General features: G+C 57.7%; 2 protein-coding genes and 1 long non-coding RNA gene across 4 annotated transcripts; 2 read left to right on the top strand and 1 right to left on the bottom strand.

Annotated features, from left to right (window-relative positions):
* Positions 1-3,994: 3,994 nt before the first annotated feature.
* Positions 3,995-6,151, bottom strand: Bloc1s3 (biogenesis of lysosomal organelles complex 1 subunit 3). Of its 2 annotated transcripts, none has more exons than XM_055615565.1 (2): positions 5,867-6,151; positions 3,995-5,184 (listed from the first exon to the last, which is right to left on the bottom strand). In XM_055615565.1, the coding sequence occupies exon 2, from the start codon at positions 5,173-5,175 to the stop codon at positions 4,585-4,587; it is 591 nt and encodes a 196-aa protein (XP_055471540.1). In that variant the 5' UTR covers positions 5,176-5,184; positions 5,867-6,151; the 3' UTR covers positions 3,995-4,584. The 2 variants fall into 2 exon arrangements, with proteins under 2 accessions (XP_055471540.1, XP_055471541.1); XM_055615566.1 differs by lacking the exon at positions 5,867-6,151 and adding an exon at positions 5,563-5,856.
* Positions 6,152-6,245: 94 nt separating this feature from the next.
* Positions 6,246-13,708, top strand: Trappc6a (trafficking protein particle complex subunit 6A). The gene is made up of 6 exons (XM_055615694.1): positions 6,246-6,387; positions 11,710-11,774; positions 11,930-12,047; positions 12,545-12,628; positions 12,749-12,842; positions 13,432-13,708. Exons 1-6 carry the CDS (start codon positions 6,304-6,306, stop codon positions 13,461-13,463), a joined length of 477 nt encoding a protein of 158 aa, XP_055471669.1. The 5' UTR covers positions 6,246-6,303; the 3' UTR covers positions 13,464-13,708.
* On the top strand, positions 6,441-7,029 carry LOC129683063 (uncharacterized). The gene is made up of 2 exons (XR_008721083.1): positions 6,441-6,498; positions 6,638-7,029. It is a non-coding gene; the product is annotated as an uncharacterized LOC129683063 (long non-coding RNA).
* Positions 13,709-19,542: the final 5,834 nt, after the last annotated feature.

Genomic DNA, 19,542 nt, shown 5'->3' with positions numbered 1-19,542 from the left:
GGGTGTGAGTCCAGCACCCGCATGGCCACTCACAACCTTCTGTAATTCCAGGCTCAGGGGATCCAGTGTCCTTTTCTGGCCTCCTCAGGCACCAGGCATGCACGTGGAACAGACATGCATATGGGCAAAACACCCACGCAGATAACTTTTTAAAACTAAAATAAATATTTTAAAACTAAAATAAAATAATCTCACCACTCAGAGGTAGAGCCAGAAAGTGCTCTGAGTTAGAGGCCAGCCTGGTCTACAGAGTGAGTTCCAGGACAGCTCAGGCTACACAGAGAAACCCTGCCTCAAAAAACCAGATATGGGGCTGGAGGGATGGCTCAGAGATTAAGAGCACTGGCTGTTCTTCTAAAGGTCCTGAGTTCAACTCCCAGTGACCACATGGTGGCTCACAACCATCTTTAGTGCGATCTGGCGCCCTCTGCTGGTGTACAGGTGTACATGCAGACAGAATACTGTATAAATAATAAATAAATCTAAAAAAGCAGAGGGGAAAACAAATGTGTATGTATGTGCATACGTTATGGTGTGCATGTATGCACAAATAATGTAATAAAATTAACAAATAAACAGCCTGGGGTGGTGGCACAGGTCAGGAGGCGAAGGGGCTCAAGGTGTCTCTGGCCAGCCTCGGGTACGTGACACCCTGCCTCACCTCCTCCAAAAATAAATTCCAATAAAAACGAAGCTCATCCGCAGGGTGCGGGGTGGGTGGGGGGCGGTGGCCTATGCCTGTGATCCCAGCACTCAGGAGGCAGAGGCAATCGGGTCTCTGTGAGTTCAAGGCCAGCCTGGTGTACAAAGCGAGTCCAGGACAGCCAGGGCTACACAGAGAAACCCTGTCTCAAAAACAAAGCAAAGCAAAGCGAAACAAAACAAAACAAAACCAAAAACAAACAAACAAAACAAAAACAAGAGAGAGAGGAATTTTAGATCATCTCTAAGCTCCAGGTGACAGCGCTGTCCCCCACTCCAGGTAAGTAATTTTTTTTTTCCAAGTAATATTCTGAGAAATTAGAACCAGGGAGTATGAAAGGTCAAGGAAGACAGGCCGTGGAGTCGGCACGTGGGGAAGGGCAACAGCAGCGCGTCTTTTCGAGACTTCCAACAGAGGGCGGCAGAGAGCCAGGGAGCAGCCTGGGAAGAGGCTGCGCGTTAAGCTTGGTCTCGCTGGGTACCGGCTTAATCATGCCTTGCAAGCCACGGACAGCGTTCACTGCGCAAGCGAGGCCTGCTGGGTCGCTCCAGCCACCCCGGGAAGGAGACGGGCACGGGACTGCCTCCTGCGCAGATGGGCATACCCCAGCCGCTAATAGATACGGATACAGATCTCCCAGTGCCAGAGGGAGGCGTGTGCTTTGCGCTCCTGCTCTGGAGAAGGAATAGAAGGGCGAGGAGGCAGGCCCTCAGCCTACCCCTGTCTCCATCCAGCACACACCGCCCCCCTCCCCTAGCCCCAGCTACATCCCTGCACCAAGTACAGATTTTGCCAATGGCTGGTTCACCATCTAACTCGGACCCACCCAGGTCCTATATGGAGACATTGTCCAGCCCCAACCCCTATACCTATGTGTGTTTGTGTGTGTGTGCATGCCCATATGTGCAAACGTGGATGTCGGAGCTGATTGCTGAGGGTCCTCTTCTGTGCCCCTGCCCCCGACCCCGGCCGTTGGCCTTGCTGTTTAACACGTAGCCTCCCACTGAACCGGAAGCTTGACTTCTCTGTTTGGACGGCTGGCCAGCGAGCTCTTGGGGTCCGTTTGTCTCCAGCACCCTCGATGCTGAGTTCCAGGCGCTGGAAGCTGTGCCTGGCATTTTACATGTGTGCTCCCAAAGCAAGTGCCCTCAGCCAGAGCCATTTTCTCAGCCCCGCCTCGTTCTTGACCCAACAAGTACCCTAGTTTTTGCCTACCCTCTGGAGTGGAGGGTCATGGCTAGAGTCAATCCAACGCTTTGGATGCCAAGGCAGAAGGATTGCTGGTAGTTTGCGGGCAGTTGGCCTACACAGTGAATTCAAAATCACCTTAGACTACATAGTGACATTTCAAGACCCTGTCTTGAAATAATACAACGCCCCTCCTCCTCCTTCCATGAAGCTTGTGTGTGCTGGTGAAGAAAGACAACAAGGCAGACACGATACAGGGGCAGCTGTCTTCCTTCCTGTTCCCGTTGCCTTGGTAGAATGCCTTGATAAGGGTTCATCCTGGCTCCCGATCCATGGAGGAAGGTCAGGGTGCTAGGAGCTTCGAAAAGGAAAGACAAAGGCAAGCTGCCACTCAGGCCGCCTTCTGTCTGCTCCATGATCCTAGCCAGGGAATGGAACGCCCCGAGGTGGGCAGGTCTTCCTGCTTCAGTTAAGGAGCTGCAGAGACCCCCGCAGGCAGGCCCAGAGGTGAGTCTCCTGGCTGACTCCAAATTTGGTCAAGCTGACAGTCAACCCCAGGCATGCCTGTCTTTTTCTCTTATTGTCATGCTTAAAGTCTATATTGAAATTTCTTTTCAGAAGTGAAATGCCATGTGTAAGCACGGCAGTAAGCATGTGCGGTAATGCCTGTCTGTAACCCTGATCCTGGGGGGGGTGAGAACAGGAGAATCCCAGGGGCTGGACAGCGGGTTGCTCTAACTAAAGCAGCAAGCTTCGGGGTCAGAGAGACCCTGCCTCAAAAACTAAGGTGGCTAGGTGCGGCTAAGCACTATGGGAAGAGGGGCTGCCTGGCCTCCAGCCTGTCTAGGTTTTGTGAGAGGGGGAATTTTCGGGGCAGTGGCCAAGCCAGTCCAGCTAAACTCCTGCCCTCCAGGCGTGGTGAGAGAGCATCTCAGCGACAACACCTAGCGATAATAGCACCAATAATAAACAGACCGAAGATGACTTTCCTGTGTCAACCCCTTGCTCAAATTCCTTCCCTGGGGAGGCTAGGCGATGGCGGCCCCTCCCCTACAGTTCCAGAGACAAACTGAGACACCATTCCACCCAAGCTGACTCAAGGCTTAGTTAAGAGCGTGGCGGGCAAGGGCTTCTGAGCAGGGGCAGCCACACTGGCAAGTCTGCACACAGTAGGGATGAGGGCTTCCTCATGGCTGTGCGCACCCCACCGCTGCTGCTGAGGAGGAGTAGGCTAGACACTTAGGTGAGCTCAGAAGACCCCCTCATCCTTTCCTTCCGCAAGGGAAGCCAAAGGTCAACAGGGCCATGGTGGTCTGTGCAGCGGGGCACAGCAGAGCTTCTGGAGAGGACGAGGCTTGGAGGACAGGCTGGTACTCGGCCTCCGTGGTACAGAGGCCCTTGCATGCAGGAGCACATCTGTATTCAGGCCCAGGCACACCTGCTTACACAAGGACACACCCGACTACACAGGCACACCTGCATTTAGCACGCGTCCTAAGGTGGAGAATCAAGACAGCTCATGTTAACCTTTAGCCTTCACGTGCACATCCACGGGCGAGCACACAGGCACACACACGTACAAGCACACAATTTCCCTCTGAGACAGGGTTTCTCTGCGTAGTCCTGGCTGTCCTAGAATTCACTCTTAGACTGGCCTGGCCTCGAACTCAGAGGTTTGCCTGCCTCTGCTCTCAGTGCTGGGACTGAAGGTGTGACCCACCACTGACTGGCATGCGCCAGTTATGGTTTTCTGGGGTAGGGGTGTCTTTTTTGTTATTTTTGTCTCTTTTTTTTTTGGAGCTGAGGGCCAAACTCAGGCTCTTGCCCTTGCTAAGCAACCACTGGGCTAAATCCCCAACCCTTCCCCCAAATCTTAAAAAACAAACAACCTAATTCTAGTTAAATATCGTGTCAGGATTAAGGAGGAAGATCTTGGGAAGGGACAGCGATAACTCAGAACGTGCTAGCTTCCTTGTTCCTTTTGGAGAGGGGCACTAGGAACTGCACCCGGGGCCGCCCACACTCCAACCCCTGCGCTGCAGGCTCACCCCGCCACCCAAGTTCTCTCCCTTTAAAGGCCAGAGAATCCTCATTAACACGAGATTAAAAAGCCAGGAGCCAAACCAGCAAAAAGAAACTGTTACCCGCGGTGCCCACAGAGGTCAGAAAGCTGAGTCCATTTAAGCATCCAGAAAGTCACTGTTTGTATCTGGTCATGTCTTACAGCGACCAGAACACCAGGGGTCGCTGGCCCAGGCCAAGCGCCCGATGGGGTCAGATGGGCTTCACTGTGGCCTAGCTTGGTCTGCATCAGGCCACAGCGCTGTGGTGTAGGTCTCCTTGGGTCAAAGGCGGTCATCATTTGCGGGATGTAAACTGGAGGGCGCCACCGCCACCCCCATCCTAAACCCAGGGATGGTCCACCAAAGCAAGCAAAGCCCAGCCCAGTCTAAAAGGAAAGCCGGAGTTAGGGAGGAGTGAAGGGGTGAGGGCTAAGCCACGGAGTCTTGGGGATGAGGAATCCCCGAATTGTGCTAAGAATATAATTGGGCCAAACCAACGACGTAGCCAGGACTCGGCTCCTGTCGGCATAAACCAATTACATTGGAGGCCATGGTGACCCAGGATCAAAGAGTCTGATGCCACCGGTGGCACCAAGTGGCAGAGTGAGGGGGAAGGCACGAGGAGTCAGCCTAGGCTCTCCGTCCCGGGTCTTCATCCGGCTCGATGCCGGGCACCCCTCGTATGTCCGGCAGCAGGCGACAGCCAGCCACGATGTCCAGGCGCTCGGCGAGCGCGCAGAGGTCCCCGCGCGCCAGGCGCACGCTGTGGGCGGCCGCCAGCCCGGTGGCCTGGGCAGCCGCCAGCCTCCCGGCCAGGGCGGCCACATCGCGGCCGGCACGGCGGTACACGCCGCTCACCGCCGCCGCCACGTCGTGGTCCAGGCGCATCTGGCTGTCCGCCAGCCGGAGCTGCAGCAGCGAGCGCGGAGGCGCTACGACAGGGGTCTCCTCAGAGCCCCACGTCTCCACCGCCTCGCGCTGCACCACCAGCGGGGGCAGGTCGCCCGGCGCGGCCGTGGGCTCCGGCTCGGGCTCCGAGTCGGTCTCCGCCGCCTCCCCGGCCACACGCAGCCCCGTAGGGCGGCCGCGCGTCGGGCCCGAGGGACCCAGGTACAGCTCCTCCTCTTCCGATGAGGTCGCAGACAGCTCCGAGTCGGTCTCCGCCGCTTCTCCAGGCACCACGGTCCCCGGCCTCCGCTGCCGACTCTGGGACGAGGCCATGACGCGGAGCTGGAGGGGGGGAGCGCATGGACGTGAGGTCCCAGTCCCTCCGCCGCCACCCCCAGCCAGTTCCGATTTGGGCTCAGCTTCCTCTTGTGCACACATGGATTGGAATTCTGAACCTCAGTATCGTTCCTGTGCACACCAGGGAAACCGAGGACAGGCGGAGCCTTGGAACTAGGTACCGCCAGATGGCTCAGCGGTGGAAAGGCTTGAAGCCAAGCCTCACGCCATGAGTTCGATCCCCGGGGCACACATAATGGAAGGCGCTAACGGAGGCCCGCCGAGTTGTCCTCTGACTTCTACACGCGTGCTGTGGAATGCACGTGCACACACACACACACACACACACACACACACACACACACACACTAAATAAGTACATACAATAATAACGCCTTTAATCCCCAGCACAGGAGGTAGTGGCAGGCAGAGCTCTGTGAATTCGAGGCCAGCCTGCTCTCGAACTCACAGTCGTCTCGGACCAACCAGAGCTACACTGACGATTGCAAAATGCTTTTTCAAAAAGCCCTGTGCCCGAGCGTTCCCAGCGCCCGGCAGCATGGCCACACCCTCCACCGTCCTCCAGGCCAGCGAGCAGGCTGGCGGGCACCAGGCGGACCCAGGAAGGACGCCCGCCCGAGGGGACACTAACGGGAACCACCGCCACCTCAGTCCCGGAAGGTCATACCAGGTCCGCGGAGCTCCGGGCCCTAGGGATCCGCCGCCCGGCGGAAGTGAGGCGCTGTCCCCGCGGAGGGTCACGTGAGCCGAGGGCCGGCCAATAGGAAGGCGGTTAGGCAACCCGCTTGCTTCCGCGTTGTGGGTTTAGGACCATTAATTAATTGACTTATCCTGGAAGATTCCGTGGGGCGCATGGGGTGTTTCCTTCACTTAGACCGTCACGCGAACTGGAGGCTCAGCCAATGGGGACGCCCGGAGACGCGGAGGCAGCGAGGGACGCGAAGGAAGGGCGGAAGACGTCAGCGTGCCAGGACGAGGGCTTGCTGGCCCCGCCCCCCGGCTTCCCCGCCCCCCGGCCGAGCACCAATCAGCGCGCGCCTGCCGGGCGGACCAGGCGAGCGGGCCGGAAGCGTTGCCTGGGGGCGAGGGGCGCGAGGCGGGCGCATGGCGGACCCGGTGCTGTTCGAGTTTCTGCACACCGAGATGGTTGCCGAGCTGTGGGCCCCGGACCCGGACCCTGGCTGGGGGGTGAGCGGCACGCCGTGGCCTCGGGGTGACTTCTCTGTGGAGAAGCGGGGTGCGATCGAGCCTTCCCGGCCGGTCGCTGCTGAGGCGGTGCGACGTGACTCGGGGCCATGGGTCAGTTCAGGGGCCTGGGCCTGGTGAGCCGTTGGTAATTAGGGTAATTGGCAGTTGTCGGGCGGGGAGCAGGACTCGCCTCACCTCTCAGTGCGCAGCTCAACGTCTTAATTTCCCCGTCCTTCCGTTTCCCCCTCAGAAAATGCACCCTAAGCGTACCCCTCCCTGCCCCCGCTGCCCGTGTGCCCGTGTGAGCCGGGACAGAGCCCGTGCAGATCGCGTGCACCCCAGCACACAGTGGGTCTTTTAGTGTGCATTTGCCCCAGCAGTGAGTAAAGACCCCACCCGGTGATGTGGAGGGTGGCGCCGGGATCACTGTTGCTACCACTGACGTGTTCCTTTGTGTTGTCCTGGGTGTCACACTCCCATTGTCTCGGGTCTTCACCCCATCCCAGGGAGGTCAGCCTGACCTTTTTATCTGGGCCATGAAGAGGCTGCGTTGCGCTGAGGCCATGCTGTGTGTGTGGGGTGGGGGGGGGCTTCCAGCCTTCACTGTGTCACCTTGACTCTCAATAAAGGGTTTTAAATTGCTTTCTGTGAGTCTACAGCGATGTGAGCTTGGTGGTGGTGGCGGCGGTGGTGGGACTCCTAGCTCCTTCTGCTGCCGCTGACTGTTTCCGGACTGGGGTCCCACAGCTGATAATAGTGTTGGAGGGAGTGTGGCCTGACCATCAAGCCTCAGGAACCTCCCAGCCTCTATAGGCTACATGGCAGCTGTCATGGCTTCCTCCCGATCCTTGCATGTGGGAATTCAAGACCTGCTGTAGAGACTGCCCTGCGCCCTCTTTCTGTTTTTTTCTTCCCTGAGCACCCCCACCCGCCCCCACACAGGTGGTCCTTGAAGCAGGTTTTCACTGTACAGCCCGGCTGGCCTCTGGCGGTCCTCCCGCCTCTGCTTGGAACGTGCAGGGATTATAGGTGTGCAGACACCAAACCGAACTTCCTCACTCTCTTATGCCTTCTCTGACTTGGGGAATGCCCCTCTGGATCAAGTGGCAAGTGGGCCCTCCTGTGTCTGGTTTGCATGCTGTGTCCCCAGTGTGGTACACCCACGGAGTCAGGGCCTTTCACTTTATACACTATTCTAGTCTCAAACACATGATCCTCCTACCTACCTACACTTCCCAAGTGCTGGGATTGAAGGCAGATTATTTTTTTTAATTACATCTGTAATGATTATTTACAAACGTTTTTTAAAACTTCCTAAGCAGTACGGTATAACTATATAGCAATTACATTGTATTAGCATTATAATCATCTAGAGAGGATTTACAACCTATAAGAAGGCTAGGGTATAGCTCAGTGGTAGAGCCCCTGCCTAGAATCCCCCAGTGAGGGGCTGTGGGTATGGCTCAGTGGTAGAGGCCCTGCCTAGAATCCCCCAGTGAGGGGCTAGAGTGTGGCTCAGGGGTAGAGCCCCTGCCTAGAATTCCCCAGGGAGGGGCTGGAGTGTGGCTCAGGGGTAGAGCCCCTGCCTAGAACCTCCGAGTGAGAAGATAGGTTCTATCCTCAAGCACAACAAAATAAAACAAGGTCTGTGGGAGAGTACGTGTGGGCCATGTGCAAACACTTCATTTCCTAAAATGGACTTTTGCAATTTTACCTGTGGAGGTCAAGTGCTCGGGTTCTCAAAACAGCACCTGAGGTGAATGACTTGTCTTGGTTTTCAGAACTGGGGCTTGGAAGAAGGTCCTGGTGTTTTGGGAAGCTGCATAGGCCTTAGGGAGAGTCCAAACCAAACACTCATTCCTTACCCAGAATTTACCTGTGGGTAGGGGCCTGCCCAACCCAGCTGCTCTTTGCCTTGCACCGTGCGTCATTTCTTCCAACACTGAGCACATTCTAGCACCCTCTCTGTGTATTGCCTCCTGTTCTTTCCACCCGTGATCATGTGGGCAGACCTAGAAGTGCACTGACTGCCTGGGCTCTGGTCTGTTCATAGGGGCAGCAGAGTCCTGCTTTGTCTCCTTCAGGAGAATAAAGAAACTCAAAATATCCAAGAGCCTGTGGAGGCCGTGACATCTCCACGTCTGCCGAGATGGCTGTGGTAGGGCTAGCTCCCTCTGTCCGTCTTTCCTGCCTCTTCTCCCTCTCTCCCTCCGTCCGTCTTTCCCACTGCACCCCAGCATTCATTGTCTCCTCACCCCTGACCCTGCTACTCCAGTCTTTTCAGTTCAGCAGATACTTAATTGACCCTTGCCCAGGGACAGGCAGAGGAAGGCCAGAAGTGACCACAGCTGTGCCTCTGTAACCGTCACTGTGAGTGGGTAGTGCCTTGAGCTTCATTGCACATGAGGGAAGCCGAGGCCACCGAATCTAGGTCACACATCCAGCTGTCCATCCCAGGGTGTGTGAGGTCTGTGGAAGGAGAACTTGAGCTTGCTGGTGACCCCACTGACCCTGTGTGCTCTTGGCTAGGCTGGTGACCCCGCTGGCCCTGTGGGCTCTTGGCTAGGCTGGTGGGCCTGCTGTGCATGGCCATGCATCTGCAATCAGGGTGTCTGGGGACCTGCTGGATATCTGTCATCCCACTCTGCATGGCAGACGAGCTCTGGAGAACATCAGGGAACCTGAGACATGGAGTTGACCTTTCCTTTTCACCATAGGAGATCCTTTCAGGGATGTGTTCCTTTGCAGTTAGAGCTGGCATGAACTCTGAGCGAGCAATGGTCATCAGGGCTCCCAGGCTGACCGCTAGGCTATTCTAGGTTCTAGAGCCTTAGGACACAGCCACCTCCTTTACGGGGTTCTCCAGCTAATGGCTTCATTCACATTGGCTGGGGACTGTCACCTCCTTTGATGGACACAGGCGCCATGCAGGGTGTCACAGTGAGACTTACGTTGACTTGTGGCTTGAATTCCCCTGAGCATCCCAAGGGATGGCTACCAGGACTACCTTCCTTTCACACACCAAGAAACTGAGATGCAAGACACTCAGCGCCACCCCATCTTCCTGACCTCTTTAAATCTGGGAAGGTCAATCTCCACCCAGACACTCGGAACACCAGATAATTCCAGCGAGAGGTCAACTGATAGAGCAGGGATCTCGTTCGCGTCACCCTCCGGGCCTGGGGGGATGGGGAGTGCTCTGCCCCCATCAGCATCTGTCTTCTGCCCAGATCTACCATCAAAGCCAGGCCCTCCTCCTAGGAAGCCAGCTGAGCACCCCCACTTCCTAAGGGAAGCCGAATCACCTCTGCCTGTTTGGGCGAGGCCTGGCTCCTCAGTGGGCCACCGCATGAGTGTGAAGATCAGAGACAGCTTGTTGGTTTTGAAGTGGTTTCCCTCTCTAGACCAGGCTGGCCTGGAATTCACTGCGTACACTAGGCTGGCCTCAAACTCAGTTACCTGCCTCTGGGGTCCTGAGATTAAAGGCGTGCACCACTGCACCAGGCCAGAGGACAACTTCTGAGGTCACTTCTCTCCTGCCTCTGTGAGATCCCAGAATGTGACTGAGGGCTTCAGGCCGCCAGCAAGCACCTTTGCCACCGAGCCATTTTGCTGGCTTGCTTTGATTTTGTTTGTTTTATGGTTTGTTTGTTTGTTTTTTGAGACAAGGTCTCTCTGTTGTAAAGCTCTAGCTTTGTAATAGAGAACTCACTCTGTAGAGCGGGCTAGGCTGAAGCTCACAGAGGTCCACCCGTCTCTGCCTCTGGAGTGCTGCAGTTAAAGGTGTGCACCAATACACCCAGTCTTTTGGGGGACAGAGGGCTTGAGGCAGGGTCTCAGTATGTAGCCCCAGCTGGCCTCGAGTTTCTAATTCTGTCTCAGCCTACTAGGTGCTGCGGTCATAGGCTTGTACCTCTGTGCCTGGCTAACACCTTGACTTGAAATGTGGGTGCCCTTCATCCAGGCCGGTTGGTGTAGTTTTATCTATGTCAGTTTTTATACCTCTACCTCCTTCCAGCCATAGGTAGGAGAGAAAGGTTAGAAGGGAAAGGAGATATAGACCTCTTTAGACTTAGTTTCTTGGGGTGAGTTTAATCTTTGTAGTCAGGATTGCCAATGGTCCAGCAAACGAGCAACAGCAAACACAGCAGGACAACCAGAAGCAGCGCTGGGCAGCAGGGAGAGTAGCAGCCATCTTCTATCTCTGAGCCCTGGCCCCTTTCTGGGCGCTGACATTTATACCCTCTCAGAGTCCTCAAAAATCAAACTGTCTGCACTGGCAAAGATTATGCCCCTCTCAGAGCATGAGGCAATCATAGTTAACAGCTGTGGGCAAAGAGGCCCATATCCCACACCTGGGATTAAAACAAAAACATGTTTACATAACTGAGTTTTAAAGAAACCAAAGCTTCCACTACACAGGCCCCCCAACTGAGCTGGCATTTTGTTTGAATGTGGTGGTACTGGGGTGGGATTGAATGCAAGGTCTCAGGCATACGAGGTGGGTGCCTTACTACCGAGCCATGCCCCCAACCCATTTTGTAACTGAGGCTGCCTCGTGTAGCCCAGGCTGGCTTCAGCTCACTGTGTGGTTGAGGGTGACCTCATGCTCCTGGTCCTCCCACCTCCAACCCAGCCTCCCCTGCAGGTGACAGGCCTGCAGTTGCCCTAGGGTGGCTTTATTTATTTATTTATTTATTTATTTATTTATTTATTTATTTATTTAGTTTTATTTACTGTGTATACAGTTCTGCCTGCATTTGTGCCTACACTCCAGCAGAGGGCACCAGATCTCATTATAGATGGTTGTGAGCCACCGAGTGGTTGCTGGGAACTGAACTCAGGACCTCTGAAAGAGCAGTGCTCTTAACCTCTGAGCCATCTCCTCCAGCTCGCTAGGGGCGCTTTTTAACCCTTCAGAGCCTGTTTCCACCCATGAAGTGCAGCATGCATTAGCCACCCTGCTTTAGCCCCTGCCCTACCCCCCACCCCCAGTCCCCCACGTTGAAGACAAGCAGCACAGCGTTCTCGTGAGTGCCTATATCAGCAGACCTGCTCAGCCCCTGGCTGCTGCCTTCTCTGGTTGGGTGTTTTTGCTGGCCTAGGTGAACTTGACAGCTAGGCCCCAGCCTCACAAGTTCAACATGGCTCAGGGCAGATAAGAGGGCTGGGGTCAGGGACCCACCTGGCCAGGAGACCAGCACAGCTTCCAGGAATCTGATAGAAGGATCTGGAAGCTGAGCTTTCCTGGCCAAGGGAAGAAAGAACTGGGGAAGAAACCTGTGTGGCACACTCCTGAGATTCCCTTTCTTGGCCTTCTAGGGAAAGAAGAGCCTGTCAGTCCTGGAGGGCCTGGGCTTCCGCGTGGGCCAGGCTCTGGGTGAGAGGTGAGAGCGAGCCCCACCTGCCCTCCTCTGCTGCCTGGGAGGGTGGGCAGACCTGAAGTCCGGTTCCTGTTGGCAGGACCCAGGGTGGGGAAGCTGGCTCTCGTGGGCCCACACATGGACAGGTGGGCCTGGCTTCGCTCCACACCCTCATCCAGGCTGCCCCGGGAGACCCTGGCCTTTAGGGAGGAACTAGATGCCCTCAAGTTCCTATGCAAAGACCTGTGGGCGGCCATGTTCCAAAAGCACATGGATGGACTCCGCACCAACCACCAGGTGGGTGTGCGAGCGGGCCGGCCCGCCCTAGCACCTGCTTCCAGGTTGGGGGCAGCAGAGACCCCACAAGGGACGTCTAGGTGGGCCCACTGGGGGCTAGGAGACAGGAACCCCCTCTTGGAGGCCCTGAGCAGCACTAGGCTGCAGTGGGGTGGCGGGGCTGTTTCTTCCCCTTCAGCCTGCCTCTCAGGAGTGAGCCTTACACAGGCAGCTAGTGGCCTTGGCGTGACGATTCTTGTCTTGGGTTTGTGTCTGTCCCTGTTGAACACCCACCCACACTTGTGCCCATTCCCCGCCACCACTTCAGGGGCCGGGACTTCCGCTTCTGCCAGCACCCCTGACAGGCCACGTGGCCATCAGGACGGCCCAGGAGCTCCTGGGTGTCCAGGCCTTCCGTGCTCTGAAGGATTGGATGCTGGGAGTGTGGGGAGTCCTTTGTCCCTTGGGTCTTCTCTCCCCTGTCAGTGTCCAGCCTCCATGCTCTTTTCTCTTGCCAGGGGACCTATGTGCTGCAGGACAACAGCTTCCCCCTCCTCATCACCATGGGCTCAGGGCCACAGTATCTAGAGGAAGCTCCCAAGGTACTGGGGGAGGGACAGGAATGCCCATCTGTCCACCCCGCTAGGCCTCTCCTGGCGCTGGGGCCTGGCATCCCCTCTTCCCAGCGTGCTCTTTGTCTCCCCGCCCCCACCCCATTCCAGTTCCTGGCCTTCCCCTGCGGGCTTCTGTGCGGCGCCCTCCATACCCTCGGTTTCCGGAGCCTGGTCACCGCCTCTGTGGCTTCCCTGCCTGCCTGTAAGTCACTGGGGGAGGGTGCTTTTTGTCTCCGACTCATGGTGTAGGCTTTGGGGCTCCCCATCCTCGGTCCCTCATCAGGGTTGGGAAGGCCAAGCCACCTCTGACATGAAATTTGAGGCCCATAGACAGGTAACGTGAGTGGATCCATGTGCCCAGCCTGCATCCCTGGGGTTCCTCTAAGAAGATGCCGCAGAGACCCCAGCGGGGCATCTCAGATACCCTGGCCAGGCTCCTACCGGCTCTGGAGCCTGGCCTCCGCCATCCATCTGCTATAGATCCCACAGAACACAGCTGCACCTAAGACGGAACACCACCCCCTCCTCCCTCCACCCCGCCTAGACCACTGCCACCCCTGCCTGTCACTGTGGGGACCTGGGCTGAATGAGCAGGACACGTCAGGAGCTCGGGCCAGCCTTCCTGCCTCCTGCATGTTGAGCCACCTGCCCCATGGGCTGGGGTGCAGGCCGGCGGGGTGGGGCAGTGCCCCTGGCACCCACACACTGGCAGGGCCACGCATGCTGTTGGTGCAGAGCAGGCTGAGAGCCAGTCTGCTCACAGCCTTTCTGTGCGGGCCCTTCCGCTTCAGGTAAATTCCAGGTGGTAATCCAGAAGTCCTGAGAAGCGCTCTTGCCCTGTCCTGACTTCAACCTCGGGAGACTGTGGCACCTTGGCCCTGCCCAAGTGCTCACCTCTGCGGATGGCCTCAGAGCTGGAGCTGGAGCTCCCAGGCTTTGAGGTCACATGTGCTTCGGACAAGGAAATGAAAGCTGGAGGGTCTCAGGAGGCCAGGGATTTAATGGGCATGGAGGGACATTAGGGCATCCCCCAGATGAAATGCTCAATAAAGGTTCTTTATGTGGCAACAGATCTGTGCAGTGACTTACACATGGCCCTCCTCCCGCACCTGTGAGCCCTGGGGACACCTGGCCCAGCTCGCGGCTCTGCCAGCCAACAAGTCTGGGGCTGCCCTCCGCCCAGCAGGGCACAGTGAATGCAGCCTCACCCTGCCGCCTGCTTCTGGTTGTGTCTGTAGCATGTGGGGGCTGCCCCTGGACCCGAGCCTGGGCTCTGCTGCTCACTGCTGCGTGGGTAAGCACCAGGCCCGGAAGCTGAGGTGGGGCTGAGACCCGAAGTGGAGGGAACAAGGGCCACCGGCTCTTTTGTTAATTTTCCCGCGCCTGTGTGTACCGAATCCAGTCTTCTGTAAGATCAGTGAGCACTGCTGACTACTGAGCCATCACTCCAAATCTCCCACCCTAAGACAAGGGTTCTCGCTGTGGGACAGATGGTTCGGGAGTACACAGATTTGACCCAGCCCCACACAGTGCTTCTCTCTAGCTCCATAACTGCAGCTCCAGGCATCTGGTACCCTATTCTGACCTCACATAAACGAAAGCAAAACATCCATACACATCAAATGACTTAAGAAGACAAGGTCTCATTATGTATAGCTCTGGCCTTGAACTCAGGTATGTGCCGCCAGGATCAGCTGGGGCCTCTGTGGAGCCTGGTCCACCCCTCCCCCATGCCCTACAACTACATTCCTCATTCCCCAATTCTCATAGTGAGTGCCTGCCTGCCGACCTCCACCCTGTACCCTTCCCAGGACCCAGCAGCAGGGATCTCTGCCCTTCTCTGCTGCACAAGCTTAGCGAGCAGGAGCTGCCACCCCACAGCTCGCCTCCCAGGGGGCCAGGGGACACTCCCTAAAGAAGGGATACCACAGTGGGGAGAAGGTGCCTGACTGCAGGAGCGGCTCCCACCCCATCCCCCCCACCCCTTGCTCAGCACCACCCTGGCCTGCTAGGCCCAGGGCAGAGCCTCGGAAGTGACTGCGTCCTTTGACCTCCCCACTCTGTGTGGGTCTGGGGCAACGAAGGGTCTTTGTGTCTCCGGGCCTCAGTTTTCTCATCTGTGGAGTGGGCGCTACCACAACTCTGTGGGCTGTGATGATAAAGGGGCTACTGTAGTAGGCTCAGAAGCCACTGCCTGGTGTATGCTCTGGCCAGGGTTCTATGTGAGGCATCCAGAGTCTTATAAATGGGTCATCTGGTGCCGTACTGAAGGGCCAGCCCCTGGCTGGGTGGACTCATCCGTTTGACAGCCTCAAAGAGCAGGTGCTAACCTGGCCCATTTAGCAATGAGGAAGCCAAGGCCCAGAGAGATGAAGTCACTGACCCACAGTGACACAACCGGGCCACAGAGAACTAGCAGACTGTCGGCCTGGTATGCTGTCTCCTCCCTCCCGGAAGAGGTGCCCAGAAACCTAGTGTGAGGACGGCTGCCGGCTCTCCACCCCTTCCCGGGTTCATTCTGTCAGGGGCACCCAGTCCTAGACAGCAGCAGGCCAGGCGCCTGCCCAAAGGGCGGGGACGCTCGCAGGAGAACCGGCCGGGCGGGCACCTCTGGGCTCCAGCCAGGCCTGCGTGGGGCCACGGGCAGGGAGCTGGGGCCGCCGGGCCACCACCAGGTAGGTACTGGGAGCCCAGGCTGGGATGGGGGGGCGGCAGGTGGGACCATCGGTCTGCCCCCACCCTAATCACCCAGATTCTCATCGTCCTGGGCCAGATAGCATCTTTCCTAGCTCAGCCTTGACTCGTTCTCGGAACCTCTGAACACGCGGCTCCCCCTCCACCCAGGCTGCCTGTGTCTCCGCAGAAGGCCACCCAGTTCACTTTCCCTCCAGACCCCCCCATCTCCCTGTTTAGTTCCCAACATTTGTTTATGCTTTTGTTCTGTGAGAGAAGTCTCACCGTGTCGCTCTTCCTGGCCCCCGACTGTCTTCTGCGTGCTGTTTCCCTGCCGGGCAGTTCCCGGCTCTTAGCTTTCAGTCTGACTCTGTTTCATGCCTTTTCAGGTCGGGCTGTATCCGCCTCCTAGAGCGGCCTGCCAACAGCCTCTGTGCCCCTACCTGGCCCCACAGTAACCCCAGGCATCTGGCCACTCTTTTTCTCACATGGCCACGCCAACTTCTGGCTTCTGTGCCCCTGGTGACCCAGTGAAGCCTCCCCCCTCCAAATCTGGACTGTGCCTTTTGCCTGTCCAGGGTCACAAGGCTCACCTTAAAACAGGCCAGGGACCCCACCAAGCTGAGCACTGCTCCTTCCATCCAGGAACGGGCCACGGGCGTCACGGCCCGCCATGCAGAAGAACTACAATGTCCACTTCACCAAGAGTGCCCGGACCCCCAATGAACAATATTTTTTGGATTCTCAGTTAGGGCACCAAAAAGGTAAGAGTTCATTTCTGCGGGTGTGGGCTGTGGCAGGAGAGGGGGGTGACGGTGGATGGGTGCTGAGATTATGTACAAGAGAAGGAACGGGCTCCAGGGAGAAAAGCCACAAGAGCCAGTTGTGACACGGGCCTGTAGTCCCAGCATTTTCCAGGCTGAGGCAGGAAGGTTGTTATAAGTTTCAGGCAAGCCTAGGCTACAGAGTGAGCCTGGTCTTAACTGAACAGGGCTAAGACAGGATCTCTATAGCCCAGACTAGCCTTGATCTCTCAGGCTTAAACAAGCCTCCTGCCTCAGCTTCCCATAAAGCTGATACTACAGGTGGGGGTCTTCTGTGGAGCCCAAAGGTAAGGGGAGGAGCAGAGGAGCCCCTTCCGAAAACTGCCGTGCTGTGGGGATCAGCCTCCGGAGGAGCCGGATAATGGAGGGGACGGCCCCCGCAGAGCATGTCTGCGACAGCGGCTCAGGTTCCCGCAATGGCCAAGGGGAGCGGGCGGTGGACAGTGCCTTCCTGTTAGCACTGTCACAGACTCCCTGGGGTCTGGTAGCTCAGGGCCCTCCTGCCTTCTCTGCCCCAGCCTGTCTCTTCTCCATGGCCACCACGTATTACTCTGGCCACTTCTGACCACTTCTGACCAGCCAGTAGATCCTCAACCGTCAGAGGGGACCCTACAGGGATGCAGGAAATTAGTCTCAGAATTCGGGGTGCCAAGACGCACAAATATCTGGTGGTACTCCCCCTCTGTCCTCCCTGGAAAGCACGGACGCTGTGCCCCGTCCCTGCCCTGGGTCCTTCGTGCCCCTGTGGCCTCTGGGGCTCCCATGGATGCTCCAGTTGGGCCTCACAGAACAGCACAGCCTGGTTGAAGCCAGTGTCCCCTTGGGGAGCGGGACTCAGTCCCAGTCAACCCCACTTCCTTCCTTCCAGGATGCTGTCATCAGTGGTACCAGGACCCGGTGGCCCCTCACCGTGGGCCCTGTCAGCTGTCCCCCCAGGCTCACTGGCAGCAGGCCTACCGCAGCCACAGGGGTGGCAGCGGCTGTCGCCGGTGTCCCCAGCCCCTCACTCCGCAGCGACAGCGGCAGCAGCAGCAGCGACAACCCCCATCCCTCCCTCCCAGCCCGCTGCGGCAGCGACTCGGTCCAGTTCGCGGGGCCCAGAAGGGCTCACCTGCGATCGCCGCTGTCCACATGGGACCAGCCAGCGCCCCTCAGCACGCCACCTCCTCACCCACAGCAGTATCAGCTGCGGCGAGCCGTGGCCCAGCCCTGCCCTCTGCAGCCGGCGCCCTCCTGGAGCCGAGCGAGCCTACGGAGGCCGGGCCCCTGCCTGCGCCCGCAGCCTGCGGCTCCTTCACCTCCTACAGCGCCAGCGCCGGTGCTCAGCCTAGGCCTTCCTTCTGGGGCTGTGTCCCCATCTGTCTTGCTTCTGCCTGGGCCTTCTGCTCTCTGGCTGACGCCTTGGGCCTGTCCTCGCTCCACACACAGCTCTGGCCCCTGTCAGGAGGGGCATATCCTAACCCTTGGGTCCCTGACTTCCAGGCCAGGCCTGTGCTCCGTGCCTCTACCCCTGCCCCTTTGCTGGTGCCCTGACTCCGCTTTCTCTCTTCTTAGCCCTCCCTCCACTGGCCCACAAGGCCAGGGAGGACAAGAGGCGGGGGACGGGGGTGATGAGGACCTGGGGCATCTTGTTGGCCAGCTCTGGTGAGGGGGACACAGGTCGAGAGTGGAAGTTAAAGAAGAGCTAGGGGGTGGGTGGGGGAAGGGAAGGCTCCAGAGGTGTGGGGATGTGGTCACCTGGAGCAGCAGGCCTTAGGGAGACAGCTAGGACCACTAGGTGACATCTCATTAAGGAAAAATAAGACAGGCAGGAAAGGGGGCCCTGGGCTTGTAATGGGGCCATATCAGGCCTTATTGGGGTACAACCCAGATCCGGGGTCACATTAAGCACAGGCTCTGAGGTGGCCTGTTTCAGGGACAGCCAAGGAGAGACAAGCTTGGGCTTGGGGTGGCCCTCAGAGACGGGCCCCAGGAGGCAGGCAGCTATGGAGTCCAGCAGGAGGGACCCAGGCTCAGGGGCAGTGGTAGTGTGTGGGGACACACAGATCTTTCAGGACCTAGGTCTGAAAGTAGAGCAACAGGTAATGAGGACTCACAGAAAGGCTGGGCAGGGAGCCTGGGGCCCGGATGCCCATTTCACACTCAGAAAAAGAGAGGCTTAGTAAAGTGAGGTCACCCATTGATTAGGCATGGCTGGGGGTGAGGCCTGCCCCAGCTGCAGTCACCTCAGCTCACCTTCTCCTAAACTTCCTCCTGGCTTTCATCCCATGAGGCCATCCCAACTTCCATGACTGGTCCCCACCTTCTGGACACCCTAATCTAGGTCCAAGAAGCAATTCTCAGAGGACAGAGTGCCCCTTGCAGAGGAGACATTATGGTGCTTGTGTCTGAGGCCCTCTGGGACGGGGAACTTGAATCCCAAGTGGCCATTGGATACAGGAGCACTGAGTCAGCCTCTTTACCCTCCATGTACCCTAGTATCTTGTCACGAGAAGGGACAAGTGGCTCACAAGCCTCTCAGTTCCTAACTCCCTTCGAGGAACTGAGCAGAGCTGGGGAGCCTGTGGAGCTTTTGAGGGTATAAGGGTGTCTTAGCAGCTGAGGGTCTCGTATGCCAAGAAAGGCCCGTGTAGTTTTCTTACAAGAACCACAGGCATGTTAGGGGCTGAGCAGGCCTAGGGATCTAGGGTCAAGATAACCAGATTCCGCAAGGCTCTGGGCTGGAACAGTGAAGGCCCAGGGCCTAGAAGGGGCAGAGGCCATCCATGGAAGAGCTTGACCTGAGTGGCCTTGGGATCCATGGAGGAGGCTGCTGGCAGCAGAGCAGAGCGGGAGGCCTGGGGGGCACACGGGAGGAGGGTGGGTGCAACCCCACCAGCCTCATTGACTGAGTTTCCCCTTCCCGCCCCCAGACATCCTGACAGAGGATGATGTCTACTGCAGCTGTCTGGCTAAAACTCTGTGCCACGTGCCTGTCCCCGTGACCGTGGGTTTCTACGCTCCCTTCGGCTGCCGTCTTCACATGATGTTGGACAAAATCATGAGTGAGTATCTTCATGTGTCGACAGTGGGCGGGGGACAGGAAGCACGGTGTCCCGTCCCTATCCCTGCCCTCTTCTCCGAGTCACGCCCTCTCCCTGCCACCTCCCTCCCCACCAAACCCACTCTGAAGAAGCTTCCTGGAATACACACTGGCTCGGCAGGGCAGGCAGCCCAGGCGGCCCTCAGTCATGGCCAGAGTTCAGCCCCTGCTGACTCTTCATTTCTGCTGCTGTTACAAGGCTGCAGTGGAGGAAAGATCAGGGTCTAGAGGATGTTCCTGAGTCCCAGCCCTCGGCGAGGTGACGGGCCCACTCACTCATCCCTGGCCTCACATCCTGTCCCAGAGTACTCGGCACCCACTGT

The sequence above is a fragment of the Psammomys obesus genome, unplaced genomic scaffold (assembly GCF_907164565.1).
Source record: "Psammomys obesus unplaced genomic scaffold, mPsaObe1.curated_primary_1811, whole genome shotgun sequence".
Classification (NCBI taxonomy): domain Eukaryota; kingdom Metazoa; phylum Chordata; class Mammalia; order Rodentia; family Muridae; genus Psammomys; species Psammomys obesus.
This window is presented reverse-complemented; position numbering and strand designations above follow the sequence as displayed.